The 27,486-nt window shown below is 44.4% G+C and overlaps 1 protein-coding gene across 2 annotated transcripts in view; it reads left to right on the forward strand.

Moving 5' to 3' along the window:
• The window catches only part of CACNA2D3 (calcium voltage-gated channel auxiliary subunit alpha2delta 3), an 828,419-nt gene that overhangs the window by 419,437 nt on the left and 381,496 nt on the right, over window positions 1-27,486 (forward strand). For both annotated transcript variants that reach the window (XM_063114014.1, XM_063114015.1), the window contains exons 10-11: window positions 13,130-13,219; window positions 20,129-20,242. In XM_063114014.1, the coding sequence (XP_062970084.1) occupies window positions 13,130-13,219; window positions 20,129-20,242 (204 nt within the window). The remainder of the gene's footprint in view (window positions 1-13,129; window positions 13,220-20,128; window positions 20,243-27,486) is intronic.

Consider the following 27,486-nt stretch of genomic DNA (forward strand, 5'->3'; position numbering starts at 1 on the left):
TTAAAGGGATGCTTGGGTTTTATCTTTTTAAAAAGAGCATGCGTCATATTAACTTATTCTTAGTGCTGTAACATATTTCTCAGGAGAACTGCAGAAAAGGATGAGAATTAAAGAAAATATGCCAGTGCCCACATTGTCTTGCCCCAGGAGTTGAGATTCACACCATCTCTGCTCTTCCTGCAGCTGGCTGTCCCAGGTCTGGTCTTGTTCCCCCATCCTCTGCTCTCCCAGGGCCCCTTAGGAAGTGACGTGAGGGCTTGCAACTTGAAACACCCTGAGCTGATAAGGCGGTTTCCATAGAGCACCCCCTGCTGAAGGAGAATTTTTTTGTCTTAAATGGCCTGATGTTTCCTGGCCTACCTCTTTGATCTAGCTGGGTAGGCTGCAGGGCCTTCTCCCAGATGTATTCAGGACACGCTCTCAGGGGCTATCCCTGCTAGTGATATCACATTAATGATTTTGTTCTAGTGACTCATAATCATAGTCCACCTAAAATCAGAAGCAGCCTAATGACTCTGAGCAACAGAGGAAAAGGCCATGCAGGCTTTGTGGAAGCTGAAATCAGGGGAGGCCCAGGAAGGGCCTGAAGCCCAAATAAAGAACCACCCCAGCTTCTGCATTTATTTTATTTGAGAAGAGTATTATCCAGATGTCAGACAATTAGTGTAAATTTACTATTTTACTTTGTGAGATGGTGTATTAATCAGGGTTCTCCAGAGAGACAGAATCAATAGGATATGTTATAATTATATGAGAGGGATTTATTAGGGGAATTAGCTCACGTGGCTATGAAGAAAAGTCCCACGATAGGCCTTCTATAAACTGGATGCCGGTAGCGTGGCTCAGTCCAAAAGCCTCAGAACCAGGGAAGCTGATGGTATCCTTGGTGTAAGTTCTGGAACCCAAAAGCTGAAGAGTCTCAAGCTCTGATGTCCATGGACAGGAGAGAAGAGTGTGTCCCAGCTCCAGCGGATCAGAGAGAGAGAGCTTCACCTCTTTCCTCTGTCTTTTGTTCTCTCAGGACCCCCACTGGATTGGATGGTTCCCACCCACACTGAGGGCGGGTCTTTCACACCCAGGCCACTCAGACTCTCATACTAATCCCTGCTGGAAACACCCTCATGGACACACCTGAAAAGATTGCTTTACCAGGTTTCTCAGCATTCCTTCATCTAACCAAGTTGACATCTAGAATTAACCTTCACAGATGGGAATCCTGATTTTCTTTCTAAAGTCCCTTTATCTTGAATTAGAGGTGAGTATAGATGTTTTCATTAAATTCATGAAAGCTACTGCCTACCAGGCTGAAAAGCAGATAACCTCCAGGCACCAGGAAGATGCCCTGGGGAAGAGCCAGAGCTGGGAAGGGATGAGGCCAGCTGATTAGTCTGAAGATGCCTACTGGCCAATCACCACATGAGAACTTGGTTTTCAGCCAGCCGAAATGACCCATCACCGCAGTGGCATACAACGCTGGACCTCCCACGAACCCCACAATGCCGCATTGCTGGGGCAGGCAGTCTGAGTGTAGAGGAGGGGCACCTGCATTTGTTGGGACTGGGAAACACTGTGAAAACGGACCACCTCCACAGCTAGACATGAGGAGAGCTGCATGGGCAGCATTCATAAATGTATACAAATAATAAATGTCATGAGATCATGTCCACTAAGTGGATCAAAGCTGCAGAACTTAGCACGGTGGCCATTTAGTTGACCTGTGACTTAGAGCCATAAGACCTCTTACAGTGTATTTTATGTTTATTAATTTGCATTTCTACCTGTCAGTTATGCTGCATATTTGCAAAGAGGTGCTTTGCTTCAGAAAAACAACTTGGGTATTTAAAAGAGATGTTTCTTTAATCCCCTGACAGTAAATTGAAAAAAGAAAAATAATTGCCTGTATTTAAGGTGTCATGAAATTCTTTGTTGGAGCGATTTCTTTGCTGTTTTATTTTCCTTGCCAGTGATTAAATCTTAATTTTCTGGAATGGGAGCATTCATGTTGTCTATAAAGCGCTCTGCTGATTTCATGTCCTATGGTTGAAAACCCATACTCCTATTTCCTGTGGATTACTGCTGTTTTGTTTCATAGCATGGGAATGGCCCTGGGCCTTGGTTGCCCTGTTTTTTGAGGTCCACATTCCTGTTTACTCTTATGGCCCACCTGCTGCTGATGTGGTGGTCCCAGAGAAGGGCTTTCTGCCCCATATTATGAGCACCACAGCCTGTCATTCCAACTTAGCTCTGAGTCTTAAGGCCTCTTGATCCTTAAACAACCATTCTGGCTAATAACTTATTGAGCACAAACTCTGAATGCCTTTAAGTTCCTGCTTAGTCTGGCTCCTTCCTGGATCTTCAGGCCCATGGCACACCATGTTCCTTTTCTCTTTCTGTGCTCTTATTATAGTCATTTATGTATGCTTTCCTCCTGCCCCAGGGCCTTGGCACATGCTATTTCTCTACCCGCAACTCTCATGCCCGAGCACCCCTGCCTTTGCCTAGTTAACTTCTGGGCCCTCCTTTCATGCCCCTATTCTGTACTACCAAAGCACCATGGGCCTCTCCTTGATGGCACTCGTTACTCTGGCATGTATCTGTGTGCTTATTGATTGAGGTCTGTCTCTCTCTACTGTGTGTGGCTTAAAACAACAAGTGTTTGCTCTCTCATATAGTTCTGGAGTCAGGAATCCGGGACTAGATTAATTGGGTTGTTCTGTCTCAGCGTCTCTCATGAGGTTGCATTCAGGGTATTGGCTGGGGGCTGCAGTCTTCTGAAAGTTGGCTTGGATGAATATCCACTTTTGAGCTCATTCATGTGGCTGTTGGCAAGAGATTTCACTTCCTTGATTTCAGTTCCAGCTGTCAGTTGGAAGCTTCAGTTTCTCACTCCGTGGACACATCTATAGGGCTGTTCACAACAAAGCAGTTGGCTTCTCCCAGATAAATTATCAAACAGAGATCAGAAGGGAACCATGATGAAAGCCATAGTATCATTTACAACTTAACTTGCAAGTGGCGTATCATCACTTCTGCTACATGGTCTTGGTCACAGAGACCAACTCTGGTGCGACGCGGGAGGCCCTCCACGAGGGTCTGAATACCAGGAGGTGAGGCTCATTGGAGGCCGTCTTGAAATATGGAAAGTTTCGGGAAAAGAAAACAAAACAAAACACCACCACCAACAACAATGTATTTTAGAGATAGAATACTTAGATTTAAGTTCCAGCTCTGCCATTTATTAGCTGTGAGAACTGTCTCCTCACTTATGAAATGAGGGTAAGGGGAGAGCCTGCCTCATCTCTTGGATTCTCGTGAGGACTGAGGAGCTGCAGCTCCTGAGTGCTCAGAGCCAAGGCTGGTGGGTGGAGAGCACCCAAAGAATGCTAGTTCTCAGTGCATTAGCTTCCCTTTTGCCTCAGCACTTGCGTTTTGTTTTTATTGAAACGTATTGATTAGTACATATTTTTGGGATACAGAGTTGAATAGCAATTCTTGTATACAATGTGTGATGATCAAATCACGGTAATTAGCATATTTGTCATTACAAAACTTAATCATTTCTTTGTGATGAGGACATTGGATCTTTTCTCTTCCAGCCATTTGATGACATGCAGTAAATTGTCAGTTATAGACATGTAGCTCTACTGCACGCCCATGGGACTGATTTTTCCTGTTTCGTGTCCGTTAACTACCCTCTCCTTTCCCACCTCTTGTAAAGCACAATTCTGCTCTTTCGTTCTGAAATTTCAATTTACTATTATTATTTTCTTTCTTCCTTCCTTTCTTTTCCTCCTTTCCTCCCTCCCTTCCTCCCTTCCTTTTTTCCTCTCTCTCTCTTTCTTTCTTCTCTCTTTCCTTAGCTTCCACTTATGAGTGAGGACGTGTGGTATTTCTCTCTCTGTGCCTGGCTTATTTCACTTACAATTTTCTCCAAGGTCATCCATGCTGCTGCAAATGGCAGAATTTCATCCTTTTTTTATGGCTGAGTAGTATTCCATTGTCAACCACTTGCTTTTTGCTGGGCCTCAAACCATCCTAGGATGACTTATTTCCTAGAAACCCTTTTCTCTAACTTTTTAGAGGCATATTGTGATGCTCCCTGGGAAAAGCTGATATTACTTTCTTCTTACCATCTCCCTGTGGGTATTCCCCCTCCATGTGCTGCTGCAGAGGAAGCACTTGAGCACTTGGTCCATGTGGCTGGGCATGTGTTGAGTGTGTCTCTGCTTCCCTGGCCTGCATCACCATGCTTCTCTGAGGATGGGGACTGTGCCACTGAAGGACTGCACCTCTCCAAGAAGCTATTTATAAGGTGACTTCTTATCTGCCCAGCACCCACTCTCCCTCCAGCTCTCCGTGAAATCCCTCTGTCCTTAGAAAACCCATTCGGTCAGGTTCTTGCTACCGCAACCTTAAGTGCAGAAATGGGCACATGATTCAGGCCCACATAAGACAGGGGTCCCATTCTCTGGTCACCTGATTGATTCAGGCTCAGACACATAAACTACGCTGTGCTCATCAGAGTGTTTCTGGGGACTTTTCTGATAGAAATATTACTGAAATTGGTCTGGAGTAGAGTTACCAGATTTAGTAAAACAACAGAGTACTTGATTAACTTTGAATTCCAGATAAACAATGAATAAAGTTTCAATATATTATTTGTTGTTTATTTGAAATTCAGAGTTAATTGGGCAAATTTAATCTGGCAACCCTAGCTCTTGCCAGTGGGGAGGCTAAGCTAGTAGATGGGACTGGCGATGTAGGCAGCTGTGTGGTCAAGAGCCCACTGAAGAGTGAAACCATGTGTAGCCAGGAGATAGAAAGGAGAGACCCAGCCCTGCGTGTGTCATCCAGTTTCTGGTCCCTGCCCCAAAGGCGTTCCTTTTTCTGTATGTAGAATTAGAATTATTTTTGTTGTTGTTCATTTTTAGAATTCAATTTTGATAATTTAATAGTCTGAAAATACAGTGCCTTAAGGCACTGCAAGCCATGGGTGCCATACTAATAAGAACTGATGTTTACTGAGTGCTTACTATGTGCAGGACTCTGTGTTAAGCATTTTGTTTGAATTACCTCATTAAATCCTCACAGTAACTCTGCATGGTATAAACAAAGAAATTATTGACCCAGTAATTTTCCTTCTATGAAGTTGTGATAAAGATATTACTACACATATGTACTATGATGTGGGTAAAAAGATTTGTACTATAGTGATGTTTGGAAAAAAATATATAATGAAAACCTAAATTTGCATCGGTAGGGGTCTGGTCAAATAAATGTTGATACATACCGAAAAATAATAATATAATGCCATACAGGGTATTTGTTTGTTCACAGACTTGAATGGGAATGGAGGAAATTTAGACAATTAAGTTTAATACTCATATGCAATTAAGTTTGGCGAAATACAGTGGTCATTGAAACAAACTTATTTCAATTGAATACAAGTTTTATAAAACTATACGAGGCTTCCAAGTGGTCATATGGAAAATGTTGCCTGCTGGGGTCACACATCTTTGACAAGCTGCCCCAGAAATGAATGTTGCCATCATTGAAAGGACGAACGAGTGTGACGTGTGTCAGCTCTGCCCGTCCACGTGGGCTGGAGCGCTGCGTGTGGGTGCAGAGGACCCTGCGCTGTGTGTGAGGCGCTGTCTGGTGAAGAGGAGCCCGTGGCATGCTGGGGGGCTGCATTCCATTCTCCTGGGGGGTGCTGACTGTAAATGCACATCTCTTAGCGCTGAAGCATCTGCAGAGCTTGGTGCCGTGTTTGGAATGAAATTGAAATTGACTTCTGTCTGCGCTTGCACACTGCAGCTGATGAAAGCATTCTTCCCCCAGAAATGAATTTGAATCAAATTAAGGCTTTCATAAAGTTTATAAAGGATGGATTTGGACCTTCACAAATGTCAGAAAGACGTGAAGGGTGAGGCCTGCTGTTTGCATACACGCCACCCTGCCCTGCCAAGACGCAAAGCAGGCGCTGCCATCCAGGCAGCCTTTGGGTTGTGGCTTTGCTCAGTCTCCAGGAGGTTCGCATAGCCTTGGTTCCAGGAGATATGCTCCTAGTACATCATGTGAGCTCGCAAGGAAGGCCGTGAGCTCATACAACACGGCGGCGAGTCCCCTGGAACCCAGCCCTGCTCACCGGCATGGTGATTAGCGTGTTCCTCTTGGCAGTTACTTGGAATGTGTACTGCTTCACTGGAGAGGCTGCTTCACTTCAGACATTTCCCAGTTGTAGAGAATTGCCAATTCTGAGCTCACCACCATCATCTTACATGGAATAATTAGTGCTTTCGCCATCGAAATGAGGTTGTAGCTAATATGACTACTTGGTATGAAATAACATTCATTGTTCACATCCAAGAAATCTATCTTGTCTCTAATTTGGCACTGGCATTAAACAGCTGCTACCTTCAGACGCTTCAATGTGTTATACACAAAGCCAAGGAGAAGCGGATAATGGCTCCAACGCGGTTCTATCAGTGTCTGTACTTTCTCCCCCAAATTGCAAACAGCTGGGTCTGCCTCTTTCATACCAGCTTTCTCTGGACATTCTGTTTTCATCTTTGAGAAACACCATGTCACCACTGTTCCCACTGGAATCAAATGACAGTCTGATTTACTGGAGCCTGGGCTTTGAGGTAGCAACGTCACAAAACACGTGCCTTTCTCATAAAACGTGTTGACTGTGCACTGCCCTAGATACCTGAGAAATTTGCCCAAAAGATGCTGTGGATTCAGCCAGGTGATTGCTCTGACCAAACCAGAGCATGGGAGAATCTTGGCAAGTTCAGGTTGGGGTTGGGTTAAGAAGTGTGTGTTGTCAGGACAAAGAATTCATATTTATATTAAGTAACCTTGTGGTATAGTGTTCAAGCCAGATGGGAAGATAGGTCTGGCACCCTCTGGGTCTCGGACAAATGGGCTTGTGCAGTTGGGTTTGGAGTTCAGTGGCAATGGGAGCACAGAGCTCTGTGAAGGTCTGTTTGGAAATCTCACTGAGGAGTCTTACATTGGAGTGAGATAGACACAGTACTTGGGACACTGGTATTTGGGTTGACTTGACTAATGGGAGCCATTGTCCCTATTTTAGGAGGAGGCAAGTGGCACCATGTCTGTGACAGATGGGGCTGAAAATTGGACAGCCTCTACAGGGCACTCTTGCCTTTAACGCTTTAATTTTAATTTGCCAGTAAATGTGTACCCTGAACCACCTGACAACCACAGTACAAAGTAATTTACTAAAGCCAAGTGTGCCTGAGACCACCTGCACTGTAGCTTCCCATGGGAATTCTGTGCTCCTGGGGCATTGTGAGTGCTGTGAACAGGGCAGCAAGGAACAGAGGACACTATACAGCATGTACCTCCTTTGCTCACACTCATGCTCCAGTTTTCCAGTGGATTTCATTTACAAATCACAGACTCAAAAGAAAAGTTATTAAAAATTTCAAGACAGTGGCAGCAAAGTGTTAAACCAAGCATGGGGCCCTGGGCCACTGCACAGGTGACATTACCATGAAACCACCCCTGAACAGGATCATGGCCTTCCACATGGACCTCACATCTGTGTCCTCCTGCATGCTGTACATGGGATGTAGATAGCTGGGCCTGGGCATTGGGAATGGGCCCTATTGCACAGGGTTAAGATACAGGGCTCAGTACTTCGAAACCCACCCTGCTTCATATTTGCTGTGCCATTGTGGGCAGATTATTTCAACATTCCAGTCTCCTTTGGCCTGTGTGCAAAATAGGAACATGATAGTACCTTTCTTTTAGGGGTGTTAAGAAGATCGAGGAAAGTAACGTTTAAAAAGCACACCGTGCTTGACATACTACGTCACTCTGCTGGTGCTGGCTGCCATGGGAGGTCTTAGAGAGGCAATTTCTGCAGCCTTCCTGTGGCTGAGTTCCTGCAGTGACCCTTGTCCACACCTAAGGGGTATGAATTCACATCTGCAGTGCTCAAGTGTCCCTGAGGGGTGTCACTGATAGGTAGCTGTTAGCCTTCCCCCAAAATACCCTGTACCCCCAACTAGGATCTCTGGCTCTCAAGGGTTTTGTGGATAGGGGACTGTTTTATCTCCTGATGTCCACTTTTGACTCCCTGCTCCTAATTGGGAGGACTCAATCATTTCTTATAATTATATAGACACGAGAAAACATGATTGCTATTATGGCAGAGAGAGTTATCAGTATGATTCAACTAAATCAAGTGCTGGGGGAAGGAGAGGGTTATTCTCCAGGATGCTCCACTGGCCTGGATGCTGTGACTGTTGGAGTGAGATAAGTGGCCTCGGCTGGCTCGATGGCAGCAGCATGGGGGTGGCGGCACTCTTGCCTGTTCATGTCCTGAGGCAATACGCTGCGCTAATTGCTTTGGAAGCAAAGCCTTTTCCCGGGCAGCAGCATATGTTGCATGAGTTGCCAAAAGCAAAGATAAAAAGCCGCCCTCCTCCTCTTTTATTGAAGTTTCATAATAAAATGGAACTGTCGCCATTTCCAATAAACTGTTTATTTTAATTTAGAAAAATAATGAAGACTGGCCACATTCAGTCCACAGTTGGGAGCATTGTCCTGGCTCGATAGTTCTGAACCTTCTGTTTTTCTGCAGCTGGGCTCCTGGGGACACTCAGGTTGGGGTCAGTGCAATTAGCCACGTCTCTGTCCGTTGAAGAAAACCTTACCCTTGAAGGGCAAAAGAAGTCATTTTGCAAGGTGCATTAGACTGTAAAGTTGCAAACCAGGAAGTTGGCATAGAAGGTACTTGAGGTATAAAGCTTTCTAGGATAGATTTTTGTGTGTGTGTTTTAAAAATTTTCAAATATTGAAGGCAGTCTTTTCATTTATTGAACATGAAATTAAAATAGTCTCACATTTTTTTGGTTACCACAGTCTTTCAGATGACTTTTTTCCCCTGTACTGTCAGCTCAGTATCCCCCTGTATTAAGAGGAAAATGAAAGCACAGATAAGGGAAGAGTGTCACTCAGGCTTGTAGAGAGGGTGAGTGGCAGAGGGGGAACTGGAACCAAGTCCTGCCTGCTGCTCTCAGGCACTGATGCTCTCCCTGTTCCACACACTGCTCAGATGCTTTCCCATCCCCATTTCACAGGGAGCAAAACTGAGGCCTGAGGATTAAAGCTCCTTGCTTCGGGGTCTCAGCTGGTAAATGAAATAACCAGAACTGGAAGTCGGTCTCCTGACTCCTAGTTCAGTTCCTTTCTGTCCCCCCTAATCCCCCCACCGAGTCCACAGGGTCTATATAACAATTGTTTCTAAAATATGATGATAATATGGTGGTACTAAATACAACAATTTCTGAATCTTATAGAGGCCACAAATGGAAGTAGAGAAAAGGAATTCTGTAGTAAGGAGGATGTAGGTAGTTAGCCAGGTGCTTTTGTTCCCTTCCAGACAGTACCTTTGGGGTTCGCATGGTTAGGATTCGTCTTTAGCAAAATCCCAATTACTCCATGTCGTGAGTAGTCAGAGCAGCGGCTGTTACATCCATGAGCACCAAGAGTCAGTCCATTGTGTATGAAGTGCTTTGCTCTGTCTGGCATAGGCATTTGGTAAACTGCACAGTGCAATGACAGTGATTAAGAAGGGAGGAGGATGCATAGGTGAGACGAGGAGGATCATTTTAACACATGGGAAGCTTTGGAGAGGTATTATCTTGGCAGCCAGGGTCATTGTGATGGTCCAGGTAATCACAGGGGTCCTTTCTGAAGCCAAAATCCAGCTAATACTGGTTAAGTAAAAGAGCAGATGCGCTGGCTCTCTTACCTGACAAGGCTGGGCATGCCTGGGTCCAGGGGCTTAAGCCATGTTGTTGTAACCCTGTGTTGGCCTCCACTGTGGGCTCTACTCTCCTTGGCTGTGTTACCTTCATTTGGGTGACGCTTCCTTTGCAGTGGCAAGATGGCTGCTGGCAGCTAGGCTCCCTGACTGCTCAGCAATACCACTGAAAAGAAAGAGCCTTCTCCTACGTTCCAGTAGAAGTCCAGAGATTAGGGCAGTGCCCACATGATGGAATTCATAGGCTGGACAGGCTTGATCAATGGGAGGGAGGGAGAGAGAGTCTCACCCAAACCGCACAAATTATGGGGTGGTAGGAGAGAAGGAAAACCAGAAAAAGGGGAATGAATGCTAGACAGACAAAAATCACACATAGCCCCTGGGTATGAAGCCTTAGGGTTTCCTCTGTCTCTCTGTTAGTCAGTGGCTTGGTGGGGAGGAAGGCCCAGTCTAGCCCTGAGTCTGTGGGTCGGTGCCGTCCAGTAGAACTTTCTACAGTCATGGTGCTGCTCTTTAATCTGCACGTGTGGCTAATGAGCACTCGAAATGTGGCTAGTGCTACTGAGGGACTGAATTTTTTATGTTATGTACTTTTAGTTAAATTTAAATGCAAACAGCTATGTGCGGCTTATGGCTACCATATTGGACAGAGTAGATCCTAGTGAAAGTCACGCCACAGGAGATAGTTCCCTGGAAGTCAAGGCCTGGTTTTGTATAGGAGACTTGGCTGAGGGCTAAATGCCACCAAAAAGACCAAGATGTTGATTTGGTTCAGATTATGGAGTAGGAGAAAAGGAAGTCTGGACATGAGGGAGAGAAGAGAGAGAAACAAACCAGATTTGTACCAGGAGGAAACAAAATCACAACTGACCTTGTTATAAAAGCAAATTGAGGGAAACTCCATGACATGTTGTTACACTTGACTCTAAGTGTCCAACAATGAAAGTCACCATTGCCTGGAAGTGGCACATGACAGGCAGCTACACATGGATTAAACGAAAAATTAAGTGGGGTTGCAGTGTTGTTAAAAACCATACTGTGTAAACTTGTGTGACTGAGCAAAATTAAACACAGTAACAGAAATGACATCAGATGAATGGAACGAATTTGTGAAGGCAGAGCCTGGCACGGGGCTGTGAATCTGGTGCTGGTTAAAGTCCTCTTGGTGGTCACTGCTCGACCACAGGTGGTTTTTCTTGGTAAAGGCAGATTTCCCTCCTGCCCAGCTGCAGGATGCCTGGCTTCCTCAGACTTGGTTAATTGGCTGTATTTGTTCACCAAGTGTTCGTTCAGGACCTGATGTGAACTTAGCATCCTACTGGACCTGGGAAATTGGGCAGGAAAAAAAGAAGCACAAAGCTTGGCTCCTGGCCATGTGGTTTACCTGGTTTCCTGGCCCTCAGCATTCCTGTCATCACTCAAGATAGCTGATCATGACCTGTAGACTCCGTCCCAGCCCAGGTGCAGAGATTACGAGCAAGCTTTCTGGAGCCAGGCTGCCCAGGGATATGTCAAGACCATGGTCAGAGCCTGGCTTACAAGGTGCTCCAAAAAAATAAAAAATAAAAATAAAATTTTATTTTGCTAATTTAGAGAAGCAATAGTTATAGAGCAGAAAGAAGGGGGCATTAGAGTAGGTAAAACAGACCTGTATTGGACCTTTAGACACAGTGCTGAGCCTCAGCCTTTGCATCTGTAAAGTGGGGTGATGGAAACTCATAGGGCTGTTCTGAGGACCCATTTTCACTATATTTTTTACAGTTCTAAAGCAGGGCAGTCTTCAATAGTGGTGGCTGCTCTGGTGGGCCTGAGAGTGTGGTTATTGTGACAGAGGGGCAGACCAGGGAAGAGGGTCTGGTGGGTTGTATGTATCCCCAGGGTGAGCCACCAATTTCAAACCCAGCCTTGACTCATATTAGGACTGAGTGTCATTACAGCTGAATCACCATGAAGAGGCCACCCAAACCTTGCTGCCTCCTGAAGGAAGCCCAGGCAGAGGCAGAACAGCACCTCAGAACCATCGGGCATGTCCTAGGATCAGTCTCTATGACCTGTTCTGGTTTTGGGATCAGTTTCAGGGTCCTAAGGCAGTGTTGCCTGTTAGATACATTGTGAATGGTGATCGCCATCTGAGTGCTGATGGCACGCCTGGGGCATTGTTGGGTCCCAGGGTGTGGTAAGAGAATACCGCCAGCAAACATTTTCCATGCTCCTCTCCCTCCTGGTGTCTCCTCCAGACAGTTTCCCCAGCAGACAAGGGTGTGGATGCCTTTGGGAAGAGGATAATTCATTTCCATAGAAAAGCAATGGTTTAGGAATGGGTTGATTAGGAAGCCAGGCAGCTGTGCCACTGTGGGCACAGGCTCTGGATCAGCATACCCACGTGTCCCTGGGCATGTGCCTGGACCCACTCTTGCCCCTTTGCTGGAAAGCGAATTGTGTGGGGCTTCACACTTTCTCTTGTCCCCTTTAGTCTCCAGCTGATACTGGGCTTCCAGAGAACCAAGATGGCCAGAAGGGACTTGAGGTGGGCTCCAGAAAACACTTGTACCCAATTTGTCAATGCCTTGAAGCTTTTCTGGGTTTCTAGCCTGTGTCTCCTTGCCATACTACAATTTTTATGTTGTGATCCAATCTTTACCCTTGTTCTGTAGAGGTATCTTCTGAGCACCTTCTATGTGTATCAGATATGTGGTAGACATGGAGACAGAGTAATGGCTTGTTTCAAGGAATTTCACAGTCTGAGGTGGGGACAGAGTTTAATTAGATAGTTGCACACCTGGAGTGCCAAGTGCAAGGTGTATCTGAAATGGAATGGCAGCGTGGGGTCACAAAGGAACATTCGAGCTAGGCTCAGAGCCGATGGTCTGGGGAGTCCTCCTGGAACAGGAAGGGTGTGACATCTATCTATACTGAGATCCCAAAAGTAGGTGGGAGAGAGCATGGCAGGGGGGCCAGGGAATGGATTGAGAATGGGTTCCCAGTTGAGGGAGAGCATGTGCGGTCCTAAAAGAGATCAGGAGTGGGAGAATGGGGGATAGCAGAGGAGAAGAGTTACAGGAGATGAGACTGGAGAGGAAAGTGGGAATTTTAGACAAATTAAATACTTTTCACCAGAGTTCAACTAATTTTTTTTCCTAAACTTTAATTGAAGCTAAAATGTGAATATCGAAGGTAAATTTTACATTGAATAATTGCTTATGTCTTGAATATAGAAGGAAAAAATAAATTATGACCATTTAGGTCTAAGGATCATGTGCCTGTTTATCTGAGGCTGGCATTTCACATAATGAGACAGACATTAATGGATTTTCTGCTTTGTTGCAGCACTTCAGGGAGCATCTGGACAAACTTTTTGCCAAAGGAATTGGAATGCTGGATATAGCTCTGAATGAGGCCTTCAACATTCTCAGCGATGTAAGCTCCTCCTTGGTTTGCCTTTCTCATCCCCAGTAGAACAGATGGCATTTGTTTCAAATTGTGAACCAGGCACTGAGCAGGGTCCACAGGCATGGGGTGGGAGGGTGAGGCTGTCTGGCCATTTACATTGTTTAGGGAACCAGGTACCAGCCAGTGAGGCCAAGCCACTACCCTGCGGGGTAGAGTTGGTGGTGAGTCTGGTCATGGGACTCATCCACCATGCTCATTGGCTGTGTGGCCATCAGTGTCTCTCAACATTCAAACACTTTGTAATGCAGATTTCTTTCCATTTGAGAAACTCTCAATCTCTCCATAGAGTAGACTCATTTTTCATTGAGTGTCTCACTGAATCACTGTCTATGGCAAATGTTCAGAGGAGAAAGTCTTCTCTGTGTGACATTATTTAGGGAGTGCCACATGCTACACCTACCCTTCCCTCCTCCAGCCAGTTAGAGATCCACACTATGCAGTAGAGTATCGAAGACTCCAGTAAGTACTGTAAAGAGGAATCCTATTTAACCTGGTGTTTCTCACATGTCTTTGAACAAGGAATCCCTTTTTCAAGTAGTACCTGTTGACATCCCATGAAGCGTGTTGGGAAATCCTGGACTGATGATTCTGACCCTCGAATCCAGTTGTGTTAAGCTAGAACAACATGCTACTGTTGTTTTCTTGTTACTTGGGGAGGGATGGTAGGAAAAATAATGACTATTAATTCTGGTCCTGTATCATTTATTTAAGTGGTATATGTGGCATGTTTTTTAATGTCAGACACTGGGAATACAAGAGTGAGCAGAAGAGACCAAGTCTTTGCCTTAATAGCTCATGTTCTAGTGCAAAGGCCTTAGGTCTGCATCCTGTGGCAGCATCATGACTGCAGATGAGAAGGGAATAAGGAGGGAAGGTACCAAGACAGCTTCCTCAATATAAACCTGAGGCTACTCCCTCCCACCTCACTTGGAGGACTGTTGGCTACAGGTAATTAACATTTATGTAAGAGTCTGTGTTTTGGACAGCACGCCTCTGTTACCAGCATATGAATACTTTATAAACACAGCTGGCCAGGCAGATGGCAAGGCTGCACCTTTAAATTCTGGTTTGAACCTTGGGCAGGCACCTTCCCAGGGCTTGGAGCTCTCCATCTCAGCAGGCTCTTTCCAGGTGGTAATATTGAAAAGACTTGTCATAATTTGAAAATTCCCTCTCTTTTTATCTCAAAAACCTGGCCGAAGCAGGGGGAGGCTCATCTGAGCTGGGGCGTCCCTCGTTTGCAGTCTGCCTGCAGTGAAGTTATGCTTTGCTGCTCTGGCACGGATGTTCATGCGGTGGAAGCTAGGAGACTGTTTTTGTGGTTAAGTCTGTGGCCCTGGAGTCAAGCAGGCTGGGCTGGGAGCCAGACTCAGCCAGAGCTTGCAGTGTGACCTTGAGAAAACGAGTCTCAGTATCGCCCTTATTTTTCTCATTCGTACAAGGGGGATAGGAATAGGCCCAACACTGTCCACGTAAATTGCAAGGCCCAGTGCAAAATGGAAACTCAGGGTTCCTTGTTCAGAAGTTGTTAAGAATTGTGAAAGGGACAGCAGAGCATTAAACCGAGCGTGGAGCCTTTCTCAGTGTGGGGCCCCATGCAGTGTGCACCCACGAAGCCAGTCCTGGCAGACCCTTCCTGGTGGGGTTGGAATGCAGTATGAGGAAGTGGTTCCCAGCTCCCTTTCAGCAGTGCTAGGCTGGGGGAGAAGTGCCTTCTCTGTGACCACTGGCACACGGGCACCTGGACTCTTGTGGTCTCAGTTTGCACTTGGATGCCTTGGTCCTACTCCATGCCCAAGTCCTCAGGAATGCCTGCTTCCCTTCATCCTCCCACTCTTCTTTTTCTTGCCTTGATACCCTTTCTCTGCACGTTCCTTCCATTGATCAGTTTTGCTCTCAGACTCTCCTAAGCCAGTGTTTCCTATAGCACACACAGTTTAATGCTGGTCCATCAAGATACTCCCACACAGGGGTTGTGGTCAAGGTGAAGAGATACTGTCCTCCTCCTGGAAACCCACAAGGTACTTGCACATATTAAAGGCCTTGAGAAGTCCTGCAGTGAACAGACCTTTAAAATGTGTTTATACTGATACTCAAACCTGTTGACCCAGGAACACTTTATATCATATCGTACATTCAGTAGGAGCACATTATGGGACATAATATTGTTGTATACTCCAAGAGAGCATATTCACCTTCCACAGGAACCACTAAGACACAGGGAAATCACCAATACATGGTGGAACTTTTTCTTGAATCCTTGTGCTGGAAGTACTTTTGAACAGAGAAACTCTCCACACCCCTACCTGCCTTGTCTTCTCTTGTAAAAACTTTTCTGGAGTCTTGCCAATCATAGAACCAGATGGGCCGAATGTAAATCACAGAAAGCAAAGAACTGAAATACCAATAAATGTTACAAAATGTCCCTAATTGAGATTGGCTGGTGGTTGGCAGCATGTTTGTTTTAGTGCATATTTATCTTATAGAGAGTAACATTTCTGTCCCACCTCTTGCCACTGAGCTTTTTCAAACACAGAGTTGGTTAATCTCCCATGACAATGAAGCTTTATCTATTTTCCACTTCATCAATATGACCTTTAAGTAATATAATTCTCTTCCTGTGTATTATGTCTCTCTCTGCAAGCCAATATGAAATAAAAAAGCTGTTTCTCTCTCTCTCACACACACATACACACACACACCCACACACCACACAATTGAAATTGTGATTGTTGCTGGAGCTTAGAACGGTTCAGAGGTTACTATAATTAAATGGAGTTAATTCTGTCTTACAGCTACCTGCGTTTCAGTTTCAGTATTTGCTCAGATGACTTAAAGTCTTGCAGTTGTTGATGCAAATGGCTTTGAAAGGAGCATTCACATAAACTTCTAAGCCCCTTCTAGCTATTGATCTCTGCTGCATTCATTAGATTTTGTAAGAACACAGAGCCAGTTTGCTACAGTAGTTAGCATCTACCTTGTCATGTGACAATTGCAATTATCTTTTTTGGCAATGAATGTGATCTTTGCAGTGATTACCTTTTAAAATTTTTTCTTACCAATTAAATAAAATTCGGTGACATTTCAAAGACTGTTAATCACAACCAAATGCTCTAAATGTCAGGATGCATTGAAATTTTCACTGCTAACTGATGAATCACTGAGCTAATTGTAGTTCATCATCAGGCCCTTGTCATTGTTATTATTATGGAAAACACTTTCATCACTCTCGCTATTCAATAAAAAAAAAGTTCTAGACAAATATGAAGAGACGAGATATTACTCATCAAAGCATTTGAATTTAATTGCATTCTTCAAAATTCTCCAACTACAGATTGCAGCAGAGAATACAAGGGACCCAGGCAGAGAGGAAAGTAATGTTTTTAAATAAACAGCTCCTGGCAGCTCCTTCTTCCAGTCTACATTATTCAGATATCATCATTACCCTCCCTTTCTTTCTTTTTGTTTGGAATGTTTTTCCAGGATCTTTTCAATGAGTTACATGAACAACAGCCCTGGGTCATCCCGATTTTTTTTCCTACTGAAGCTTCTAGATCCTGAAGCATGGGTCACTTTTATTAAGTGACTTGATTTATTCAGTGGTGTTGTGTTGAATGCAGTCTCCCCAAACATTGCCAGAAAACCTTGTTGATAAGACCAGGCTACAAGGCTGTTTTTGCTTACTGCAGTTAAGAAATGCACTGTCACGACAGAGAATTTATAGCATCTCAGAGTGGGAAGGACAAAGCGAGGATATTTATTGAGACTTTGAAGTCTGGATGAAGGTGCACCTTTTATTGTGAGAGGAGGGGATATGAATAGGTTAGGGTAGAATAGGAATCCTTATATTACAGTTGAGGGTTGGTGGAAACAGCAAGGAGGAGATTTTGATGTCCAAGGTTCAAAGTGTCTTAGGGTATAATTGTCCTTTGATGCTTTTTATCAGAGAGTTGGTTGGTCTTTCAGGAAGTTCCTGGAATAAGCAATAAAGTTATTTGCTAATTTGTCTTCCTGGGCAAGTGTTTTCTGGAATAGCAAGTTATGTTGATAAGACAGTAGAATAGTAGTCATATGGAAAGTTTTGTGGTGTGATGGATTTAGTTTTCAGGTATTTCTACTTACTAGCATTGTGATATCATGGGCCTTGTCTGCTCATTATCTCAAAGGCACATGTCCAGTCTAGGTTACCAGAGTGGTGACCACAGCCAGGAGTAAACTGAGACAAGTGCCCAGGGCACAAAATTTAAGGCTCACTCACTCTCAGGATCACAGCCCTGCTGGCTGCCATGTGACCTTGGACCCCTGGAAGGGATGAGGAAGAAGAGGCAGAAGAAGGAAACGAACATTTGTAGGGCCCTACCATCTATCACCATCTGCTTAAGGACCTTCATATCACTACTAAAAGGCTGTAGAATGTGCCGAATCAGAGAGCAGAGTCTTGGGCTAGCCTTCCTGGATTCAAATCCTGGCTATGTCAGATAGTAGCTGTGTGACCTTGGGCAAGTGGGCTAATCTCTGTGTGCCTCATTTTCCCCACCTGTAAAATGGGGATGATAGTACCTACTTCAGAGGCTAGTAAGGATTAAATAAGTTCATACAAGTAACCCAGCATATAGTGGGCATTTAGCTTGTGTTGTAACAACCATGTAAGGATGTTATTCCCATCTTATAAATAAAGAGTTGAATGCTTGGGAAGGAGGACTTACCCTACGCAAACTGCTGTGGTGGGATTGAGTGCTTTCCACTATACCATGGTACCCCATGCCTGTTTTGAGTTGGCTTTGCTCTGTCCCAATATGGCCACAAGAAAATTGCATCCATCCATCTACCCATCCATCTATCCATTCGTCTAGTTATTTAAAGTCTTCTCTTAAGTTGCTGCAACTTCACACTCCACATAAAATTTCTAAGTCCATGGAGACTAGCCATTAATAACTTCAACTTGGATGCTTTATTAGCTCTCTTGTTCACCAGTGGCCATCCAGCAAAGCCAAGAGCAACCTCCATCCTTCCCCAGTTTCATCGTCAATAGATTGAACATGCCAGGTGATAACCAAAAGAATCTGCTCTGACCAGGTCAGCTAAATTATAGTGCCTTGGGAGATCTGGGACAAGTCACTAATTATGTCCACCGGTCTTGGGAAACGTTATCATAAGACCATTTTACTTAGAAGCAGTCATAACAGTGCAAGAAAGCCATAAAATAACCTAAAACTCTTCTTATTACCCTCACTCTAGATCCCTGCATGAAGGACATAACCTAGTAACAATCCCAAATCTATACATCATGTACAACCAATAGAAAGCCTGATGAAGTAATTAGGTGGGGCTGTCTTTCTCTCTCTTTCCTTTGACTCTTCGTTCTTCTTGTGATTATAAAATGTTAAGCTCTGCTGGCCCTCTTTGGAACACATTTTCAGGGCAACCTGATCTATGTGTCTCCCCAGTTGCACTCATTGTATGGACTCAACAAATCCTCGCTATATGTATTTTGCCTCAGTTTCTTTTTAGGTCAACACAGGCCCATTTCCACTTGGTGCCTTTGCACTTACTGTTTGCCCTTTTCTGGAATGGCTCCCCCAGATACTTACCTCCTTCAGATATTATGTCAACTCCTTAGTGAGATCTTCCTTGAGTACTGTTTCCGAAATTGCTCCCTCCCCATTTCCTATCCCTCTACTCTGTTTTATTTTTTCCCCCTTAGCATCATCATTATCAAACATGCAATGCAGTTTACTTATTTATCTTGTTTTTGTATATCTTCCCAAAGAGAATACGAAGCTACACAAGAGAAGGGCTTTTTGTATGTTTCATCCCCAGCACTGTGTGGGCACTTTGCGAATAATTTTAGAATAAATGAATTAGCCTTGTGGATTATAATGGACGGAGTTTTTACTGCTGAAGGTTGAAGACTTTTTGCATTTCCTATGCCTCAGAATTGTCATATAATTGTAGGGTTTTTAGAGGACATGGTGTTACTTTGAGTTGTATCATTAATAGCATCCATTAAGGGAATTTTTTACCCCAATTCAAGGGAAGGACACACTGCTCTGGCAACAATATTTGGTCACTCTAGCTACCATCCTCAAAGGCTGGGAGCTTTTAAAATGCTATTTATGCTGTTTGTAAAGCTGGAAGTTGAAGACATTTAGGGTTTTGCACACCAGTAAGCACAATCTTGGAATAACAGCATACCATACATACTAACACGTAAACTAATGCATAATGTTACATGCCTACAATGAATATTTAAAACAAACACTTTTTTTCTTTTTTTTTTTTTTGGCTGTTTTTGTGACCGGTGGCTGGAGCGCTGATGCGTTCCCAGCACCGCACTCTCCCGTGTGCGCCACAGGGTCGGTCCTAAAACAAACACTTTTAAAAAGTGTGCTTAGGCTTCTAATATGAATTGTCATGTTTCTGACTTTATTCTATGTCCAAACCTTCTTGATTTTGTTATATGGTTACATTCTGTACCCATCAGACCCACTCAAACCAGCCTCATTTAGATTTTGAAAGAGATGTTGCCTCTCAGATATACTGCAGCCCATGTAATATGTCCCTAAAAGGTTCTTGTGCCAACCCCTTTTGGCCTGTTTTCTGAAACACATGGTCCACACTTGAAGGTAAAAGAGGTTACGCATCCTAGGTTACTTCTCACCTGTGCATGTTTTTTTAGAAATCCCTCTGTGGTCCATATTTAGTTCCAATTTGTCAGAGCAAATATGGTGATTCATGCAGGTTCTGTTTTGGTGGTGCACAACAAACCCTGATTTTGAGAGGCTTCCAAGGCCCAAGACCCCATGCCTCTGAAGTCTCATGGATACGTAGCACTCTCTGATGGATATTCTATTTTAAATTTGTTTCTTTCCTCAGTTCAACCACACAGGACAAGGAAGTATCTGCAGCCAGGCCATCATGCTCATCACTGATGGGGCAGTGGACACCTATGACACGATCTTTGCAAAATACAATTGGCCAGACCGAAAGGTAAGTTGATGCTGATGCTACCCGTGTAGCAGAGTCTGTGGAGAATCTTTACTGTAACCTCCAGATTGTCCATGGGTAAGTGCTCCATGTAGACTTAACTTCATAATGACCTATGGTTTTTCAGGCTTGTGTTTTCTGGTTGACCAAAACCGAAGACTATGGCTTTCCTTGTTTTCAAAATGAAAGTTTTGGGGAGGAGCCAAGAAACCCATAAAGGCATATTTGACAAGTTCAGTGAAAAGATCCATTGTGAAATGTGCTTCATCTGTATTGGGCAGTGCTTCCTTTTATTTTAACTTACCCTGGAGCCCGAGCTGCTTGGTGGGCCCAGCATCTCTAGAATGGGTTCCTGGCATGGCCACCCTGCAGCCATCTCTTTTGTGTATTATGTTTCTATAGTTTCTCCCTGGATCCCATCACCTCCCAGAAACTCTGCACCCCCCAGTGCAGCTCTCCATCCTTGTCAAAGTTTGTCTGTTCTCTGTTCTATTTCTTCCTTTGATTTCCAAGTTGGCATTTATTAATCTGATGAACTCATATGTTAGGTTATCAAAAACTGACATTAATATTTTTGGCACCTTTTGAGCATCTTAATCCACAGGTTTCTCAAGCTTTTGGCCAGTCTCAGTTTCCTGGGGTGAGTTTTTAAATTATGGATGCCTAGACCCTACCCCACTCCTACAGAACCGAAATCTTTGGATGCCAGCTCCTTCCCCTGGTGCTCAACCTTAGAAACAGCCATTGCTGCTGACACTGGTGGAAAGGCTGGCTGTGCTGGGCTTGCTGAGAGTAGGTGGGACTCTGACATGGCACCTGCCCGAAGGATACCCAGGAATAAATTTGGCTCACCATAAGCATTGAGTTTAGAACCCAACCCTTGAATAAGATGGAGGTTCATTCTTGGGCAAGGTGATTTTAGATGCCAGTGGTATTTCAGGTGATAACTTTCAAGGACAGATAGAGGCCTGAGTTAATTCCTGATAAACATATGAGATGTAAAGTGAGGGACATGCCAGACGCAGGTGCACCCCTGCGGTACAACACAGTGCTGGGCCTGTGGTGAGGCCTGTTGCACAGCCCTGTGAAGTGGCTGAGTGACCAAGGGGGCTGGGAGAGAGGCCCCAGAACTAGTAAACATGCGTAGGGTTATGGACATTTTGCAGCCAAATGATGTTCCAAGATGTCATGACATCTCACAGCATGGTGAGGGATATTTTGTGTTATTTAGGACCACAAAAAAAAAAAAAAAAAAAAAAGGACTAAAGTGGAAGGGGCCTTCTAATAAGCAGCTCCAGGAACACCAAATGTTTTATCATGTGAGTTTCACATGTTGGGTTACATGAATCTTTCCCACTTGGTGATACTCAGTGGATAGCAGTTGCCTAAGAATATCGGTATTTAAACATCCTGTCCTAACTTATAGGTAGAGGCATAGGATGAGGGCTGCAAAGTCCTAACTCTTTAAACAAAACTCAAATCTCAATGTATGTTTTCAGAGGAACGATATTGATCTTAGGCCAGGTTCATTCTTGGATTAATTGGAACCAGGGTCCTGGAAACGTCAACGTTACATAAAGCAGTTTTATCTACTTATGCAGAAGCAGACTTTCTTTCTGTAGCGAGAGCGTCTTTTTTATGATTGGAAATTAATAGCAGGCTCCCTTCACTCCTGCCCCATTCTGGAGAGTTCCACAGCATTCATATACACATGCATTCTCTTCTTTATGAATGTCCCCATGAGGATGCAGGTAATAAATTCATATAAAATCCCAACATGATTTAGTATTGTAGTAAAGTGAGATGATGTGCAATGTCTAAGCAGTCATCTTTGTTCATTATTTTGAATGTTAGATGTTTAGTAGAGGGTTGTGTTGTGCTGTAGTTGACAATCTTCAGGACTGTAAAAACAGGAAACGGGTTCAGGAGAGAAAAATGATCTACGGCTGCAACATGATTCCCATAAAACAGTGGTTCTCAAACTTGAGTGAACCTCAGAATCACCTGGAGGGCTTGTTCCCAGACAGCTTGCTGGGCCCCCCACCTCCAGAGCAATAGGTCTGGGTGGGACCAAGGAGTTTGCATTTTACAAGTTCCTGGGTGATGTTGATGTTGATCCTGCTGGTGGGGGGACCACACTCGGGGAACTGCTGCCATAAGAAATAGCCCAAGGAACTCAATTTGGTTACTCCATGGGTCTGCTTCTCTTGCTTCCCTCTGTTTACCTTTATAGGGACCTGTTCCCTCAGTTGAAGCCAGTGCACAGGTGTGTGTTTCTTGGCCCATACTCTGTCTGAAAAACTGTCATTACGGATCCAGATTTTAAACTCTGGAGATATTATATACATTTCTCAATATTAGTTTCTCTCAAATGGGGTACATTTGGACTTTGAGGCCAATGTTCCCATATGGCAAAAAAATGGCTGGAGCTGAGAAGTAGCTGCCCTTTCAGGCAGCAGATGCCTGCTCCTCTTGGCCATGTCCACTCCCTGGCGTTTTCTCTCAGCCCTCTTCACCCATATGCTATACCTGCCCGTAGGGGATTGCTGCTCTTGATTGACAGCTACTTGCTATTTCCCAGGCATGGTCTGTATTTTCCAGTCCGTGGGGATTTGTTCCCTTCTCTTGGGTCTGCCTTGAGCCTTCCTTCTTCTCCTGCAGCTAGGTCTTCTTGTCCTTGCCTGAGCCCTAAACGCCAAACTCCTGGGAACTGACTTAAGGCAAGCACAGCTTCATGTTCAATTCTATAATTGCTTTGGCCTGTCTTTCATTGTCTTTGTTTGGTGAGTCCATCATGACCAGATCTCTCCTTCTGAACGATCCCACCACCTTGCACTATATCTAGCCCTGCTGAGAAGTGTGTCACAGGGAGCCTCGGTAGCTCCGTGACTCCTGCCCCTTAGTGCTTATGTCCTGTGTAATCTCTTCACCTTGAGTGTGGGCAAGACCAATGACTTGCTTTTAACCAATAGAATCATGTAAAGATAAGAGACTTTTTCTCAAGACATTTGATTTTTGAGCTAATCAAAAGGGATATTATCTTGGGTGGGACTTATTTAGTTGAAAAGCCTTAAAAGAGGGACTGGGCCCTCCTGGAGGGTAGAGACTCTCCCTGCTGGTGTGATGAAGTAAGAAACTGTTAGGAGTAGCCCATGTAACCAGGGTCTTCAGGCAGCCTCTGGGACCTGAGCATTGCCTCCAGCCAACAGTGAGAAAAAAGCTGAGTCTTATTCTTATAGCCACGAGGAAATGAATTCTGCCAGCAACCTGAGTGAGCTTGGAGGTGGGGTCTTCCCCAGTCAAGCCAGATGTTTTCCAGATGAAAACACAGCCCCGTCAATGCCATGATTGCAGCCTTGTAAGATCATGAGCAGAGGACCCAGTTAGAATGTGCCCAGACTCCTGACCCAAAGAAGATGTGAGATAATAAATGTGTGTTGTTTTAAGCCACTCCATTTGTGGTAATTTGTTATGTGACAATAGAAAACTAATACAAGAAGCAAAAGGGAGAAAGGAAAGAAAATCACTTATCATAGCATACTATGAAAGATCCCCAGATAAAGTGGCTTAAAATAACAATGGTTTATTATTTCTTTTGATTCTGTGGGTTAACTGAGTGGTAGGTCTGCTACACATGGTGTCAGGTGGGGTTGCTGATGAAGCTGCATCCACTTGGGAGTCTGGCTGGGCTGCTTGGCTTCTCCTCCTCATGGGCTCTCTCCCCTCGTGGTATTTCATCCTCTGGAAACACTGTGTGTCCAAGTTCCTCAGTAGGGTAGCCTGGACTTCCTTGCAGTGTGGCACCTGTGTTCCAAGAAAGGAAAAGCAGAAGGAAGTGGGGAAAGCAGGCCAGGGGAGCACTTGTGTTGTCTATCACCTAACCAGGGCCTTGCTCAAGGCAACTGCTTAATAATGCATTTTAGGGTGAGTTGGAACAAGGAATGCATTACTGGTGACTTAACTGTGAGTCTTATGAAGGCAGCATCATGATTATGCAATGTGTCCCTTGCCAGCATTTCATTTCTGAGAGCAGAAATGAGAAGCTATTTATTCATTTATTGGATGCCATTTACTTTTGCCTAATATCCATTGGTTAGTGGCTTAATGGCAGCCTTTTCACACTTGGAATAAAATATGAACTCCTCAACCTGAAACAGCCTTGTTCCAGGACCTGCTTAAGAAATAGAGCGTTTAAATTAGAAAAATGGCTGTGCCCACCATCTATGTACTGTAGTTGCTCTTCCAAGTGAACTAAAAAATGTCATGGAATTATTTGTCATTACCTCCCCCTGATGCACAAGACAGAAAAGTGACAGCTGATAGGTAAGAAAATGATTAATTAAGTGATTTAAAGAAGGGCCTGGCAAACTATGGCCATATGCCATATCTGGCCTATTACCTGCTTTTGTGGCCCTTGAGCTACCAATGTTAATACATTTTCAAATGGTCAAAAAAAAAATAAAGAATATTTCACGACATGAGAAAATTATATGAAATTCAAACTTCAGTGTCCATCAATACAGTATTATTCTAACACAGACATGTCCAATTGTTTACATACTGTCTGGGGTTGATGGTGGAGTTGAGTAGTTGTGATGGAGACTGAATTTTATGCATTGTCTGAACTCAACAGAAGATGGTCATGGTGATTTCTCCCTACTTTGCCATTGCTGTTTTCTACTTGAACAAACTATATTAGCTACATAATAAATGGAGGAGTGGGAGACTCGAGGCAAATATTTCTCTTCATGCTTCGGTATCTTCCCCCAAAATGTTTAGTGACCCTTTCTGCTTTTCTGTAACGAGTATTTCTTTTTCCTCTCCCCCTCTTCTCACACAAGGTGATGGGGCTGTTGAGAAGCAGAGTGAGCTGCAGGCTGCCCAGCCTTGCACTGGAACCCAAAGCCTCCATAAGTTTTAGACTTGACGGTACCTTGAACCCAGTTTTGGTGGTGACATGGTCACGTAGTGGAATGTCACAGCTTTCAGGTTACCGAAGTAACAGAGGGGACACCTTGGAGAGAATCAGGTTCCCTGTTTGCAAAGACCCAGGAAACTGGAGACCTCCTTTCTTAGTCAGCTCTGGAAGCTATAACAAATTACCATGGACTGGGTAGCTTGTAAACAACATAAATTTATTGCCCATGGTTCTGGAGGCCAGAGATCCGAGATCAGGGTGACAGCATGGTCGGGTTCTGGTTGAGGGCCTGTGTACAGTTTGCAGACTACTCACTTCTCCTTGTGTCCTCACGTGGCATGGAGCAGGATGGGGAGCAAGAGTGCATGAGTCCTGTTCTGAGGGTTCCGCCCTTATGACCTCATCTAATCCTAATCACCCAAAGCCTCCAACTCCTGACACCATCACATCTCGGAATAGGAAGTCAACACATTAATTTTGGGGGACACAAACATTCAGTTCATATCACGCCCTGTTACTGTGGGGCCAGAATCAACTTACCCATGGTCAATAGCCCTTATTTTACTTTGTGTTATACTGTAGGGAATGAGATTGGCCTGTAACTCAAATAACAGAGCACATCTTAACTTGCTTCTACTGTAGGTAAAATAGTGGCACCCTGCTGGGGTGTGCAGTGTTCAGTGTCACTGCATGAACTGGGATGAGCACAGAGGCAGTACCAGAATGCTCTGTATACTTCCTCTCCTTTCCCCTGAACCTGAGTTTTCCTCAACAAGATACCATTTTAAACTGATTTCTTGTACCTAAATCTATAAAACAAAACTAATGGGAGCAAAATCTAATTGAATGTTGAGTGTCAGGTACTGTTCTAAATGCTTCCTATGTGTTTAATTCTCCCAGAAATCTTATGAGACAGGTACTGTTATTATGCACATTTCCCAGAAGAGGAAACGGAGGCATCGAGAGGCCACATAACGAATTCAGGGTTCCCTCACCAGCACTTGGTGCAGCTGAAATGACCACCAGTGACCTTGAATGCTGAGCCTGGACCCTTACCCAGGATGCAGACATCTCAGGGGCAAAGCAAAATAAAATGGCCATTGTTCAGAGGAAGAGCGATTCATCCTGAGCACATTGTCACCGGGACAGTAAGTCCATTTCCTTGGCTTTCCTGCCTCCAAGTGCAGGAGGGTATGCAGAGTCTGGGGCCGGGTGATCTCAGAACTTGGCAGGACTTCAGGCAGAGAGCAGGAGGAGGGCAACTGTGCAGCCTGAGGACGAGGTCGTCTGGGTTTGATGAAATGATTTTCCCCTTCTCAGAGGCCAGGGGAACTTCAAAGGTGAATGCTATTTCAGTTATGTGTGCTGTGTGTTTCATTATCAGCTATCAAAAGCAAGGACAGTAGCTTTCAGGCAGTTTGAGAGGTTCAGGGTCCTTCGAGGATCCCTGGTGACCTGGCGGAGACTACAAGGAGGGAACAAACACATTTCTTGGTTTGGAGATAAAGGGTACCCCTGGATCATAGAAAGGTTTGGGGGACCTAGCTTTGGAGCACTTTTGGAAGCCCTGTTGGAAATCACTGTCCCTTGAGCTGGTATCACATAGATCTTCAAGAATGGGGCTGTCTTGGGAGTTTTGCTCCAGGCCTCCCTCCTTTGACATAACTTGGAAGATAATGCCTCAAGCCAGCCTCATTCCAGTGGCCTCCTGCTGAAAGGCTTAGCTCAGCTTCTGAAGTGGTTTTGTAAAGCTCAGCAATCCCCTGTGTCCTCATCTATTAAGGGGCCTGTGCTGTTCTGGGGAGCAGAGTTTCAGAGCTGGGTCAGGGCTTATTCTTTTAAGAACCCAACCCTTAAATAATCTTAAGCAATTTGGAAAGAATTTTGTATTTTTTTCCTCCTAAACTACATTGTTCTTTTCTGTGACTTTCAAATGATTTTACAAAGCATGTTAGAATTAAGATCATACTGCTCCTAGAGGGAGCTCTCAAAATGCTCCGCCTACTCTCACCCCTCATACCACATCCATTCTGGCTCTGTCTGTTCTTCACTCCATAGAACCAGGTTATTAAAGGGGCTTGCAGGCAGCGAGGGCTGTTGGCAAAGGAAATAGAGGGAAGAGAGGAACCACAGGGGATAATTCATTCAAACCACAGATCTTTTTCAAGAGCCAACTGTGTCGCAGTCCATCTTAACAGAGCCCAGGAGTATGGGACTGATAAGACACCTCCAAAGAGATCACAGAGAACAGACTACAGTAATGAGCAAGTAAAAAGACCAATTAATGAGAAAATAATGAAAAATCTTCTGAACAAGATGAAGAAGGGCC

The sequence above is a fragment of the Cynocephalus volans genome, chromosome 11 (genome assembly GCF_027409185.1).
Source record: "Cynocephalus volans isolate mCynVol1 chromosome 11, mCynVol1.pri, whole genome shotgun sequence".
Classification (NCBI taxonomy): domain Eukaryota; kingdom Metazoa; phylum Chordata; class Mammalia; order Dermoptera; family Cynocephalidae; genus Cynocephalus; species Cynocephalus volans.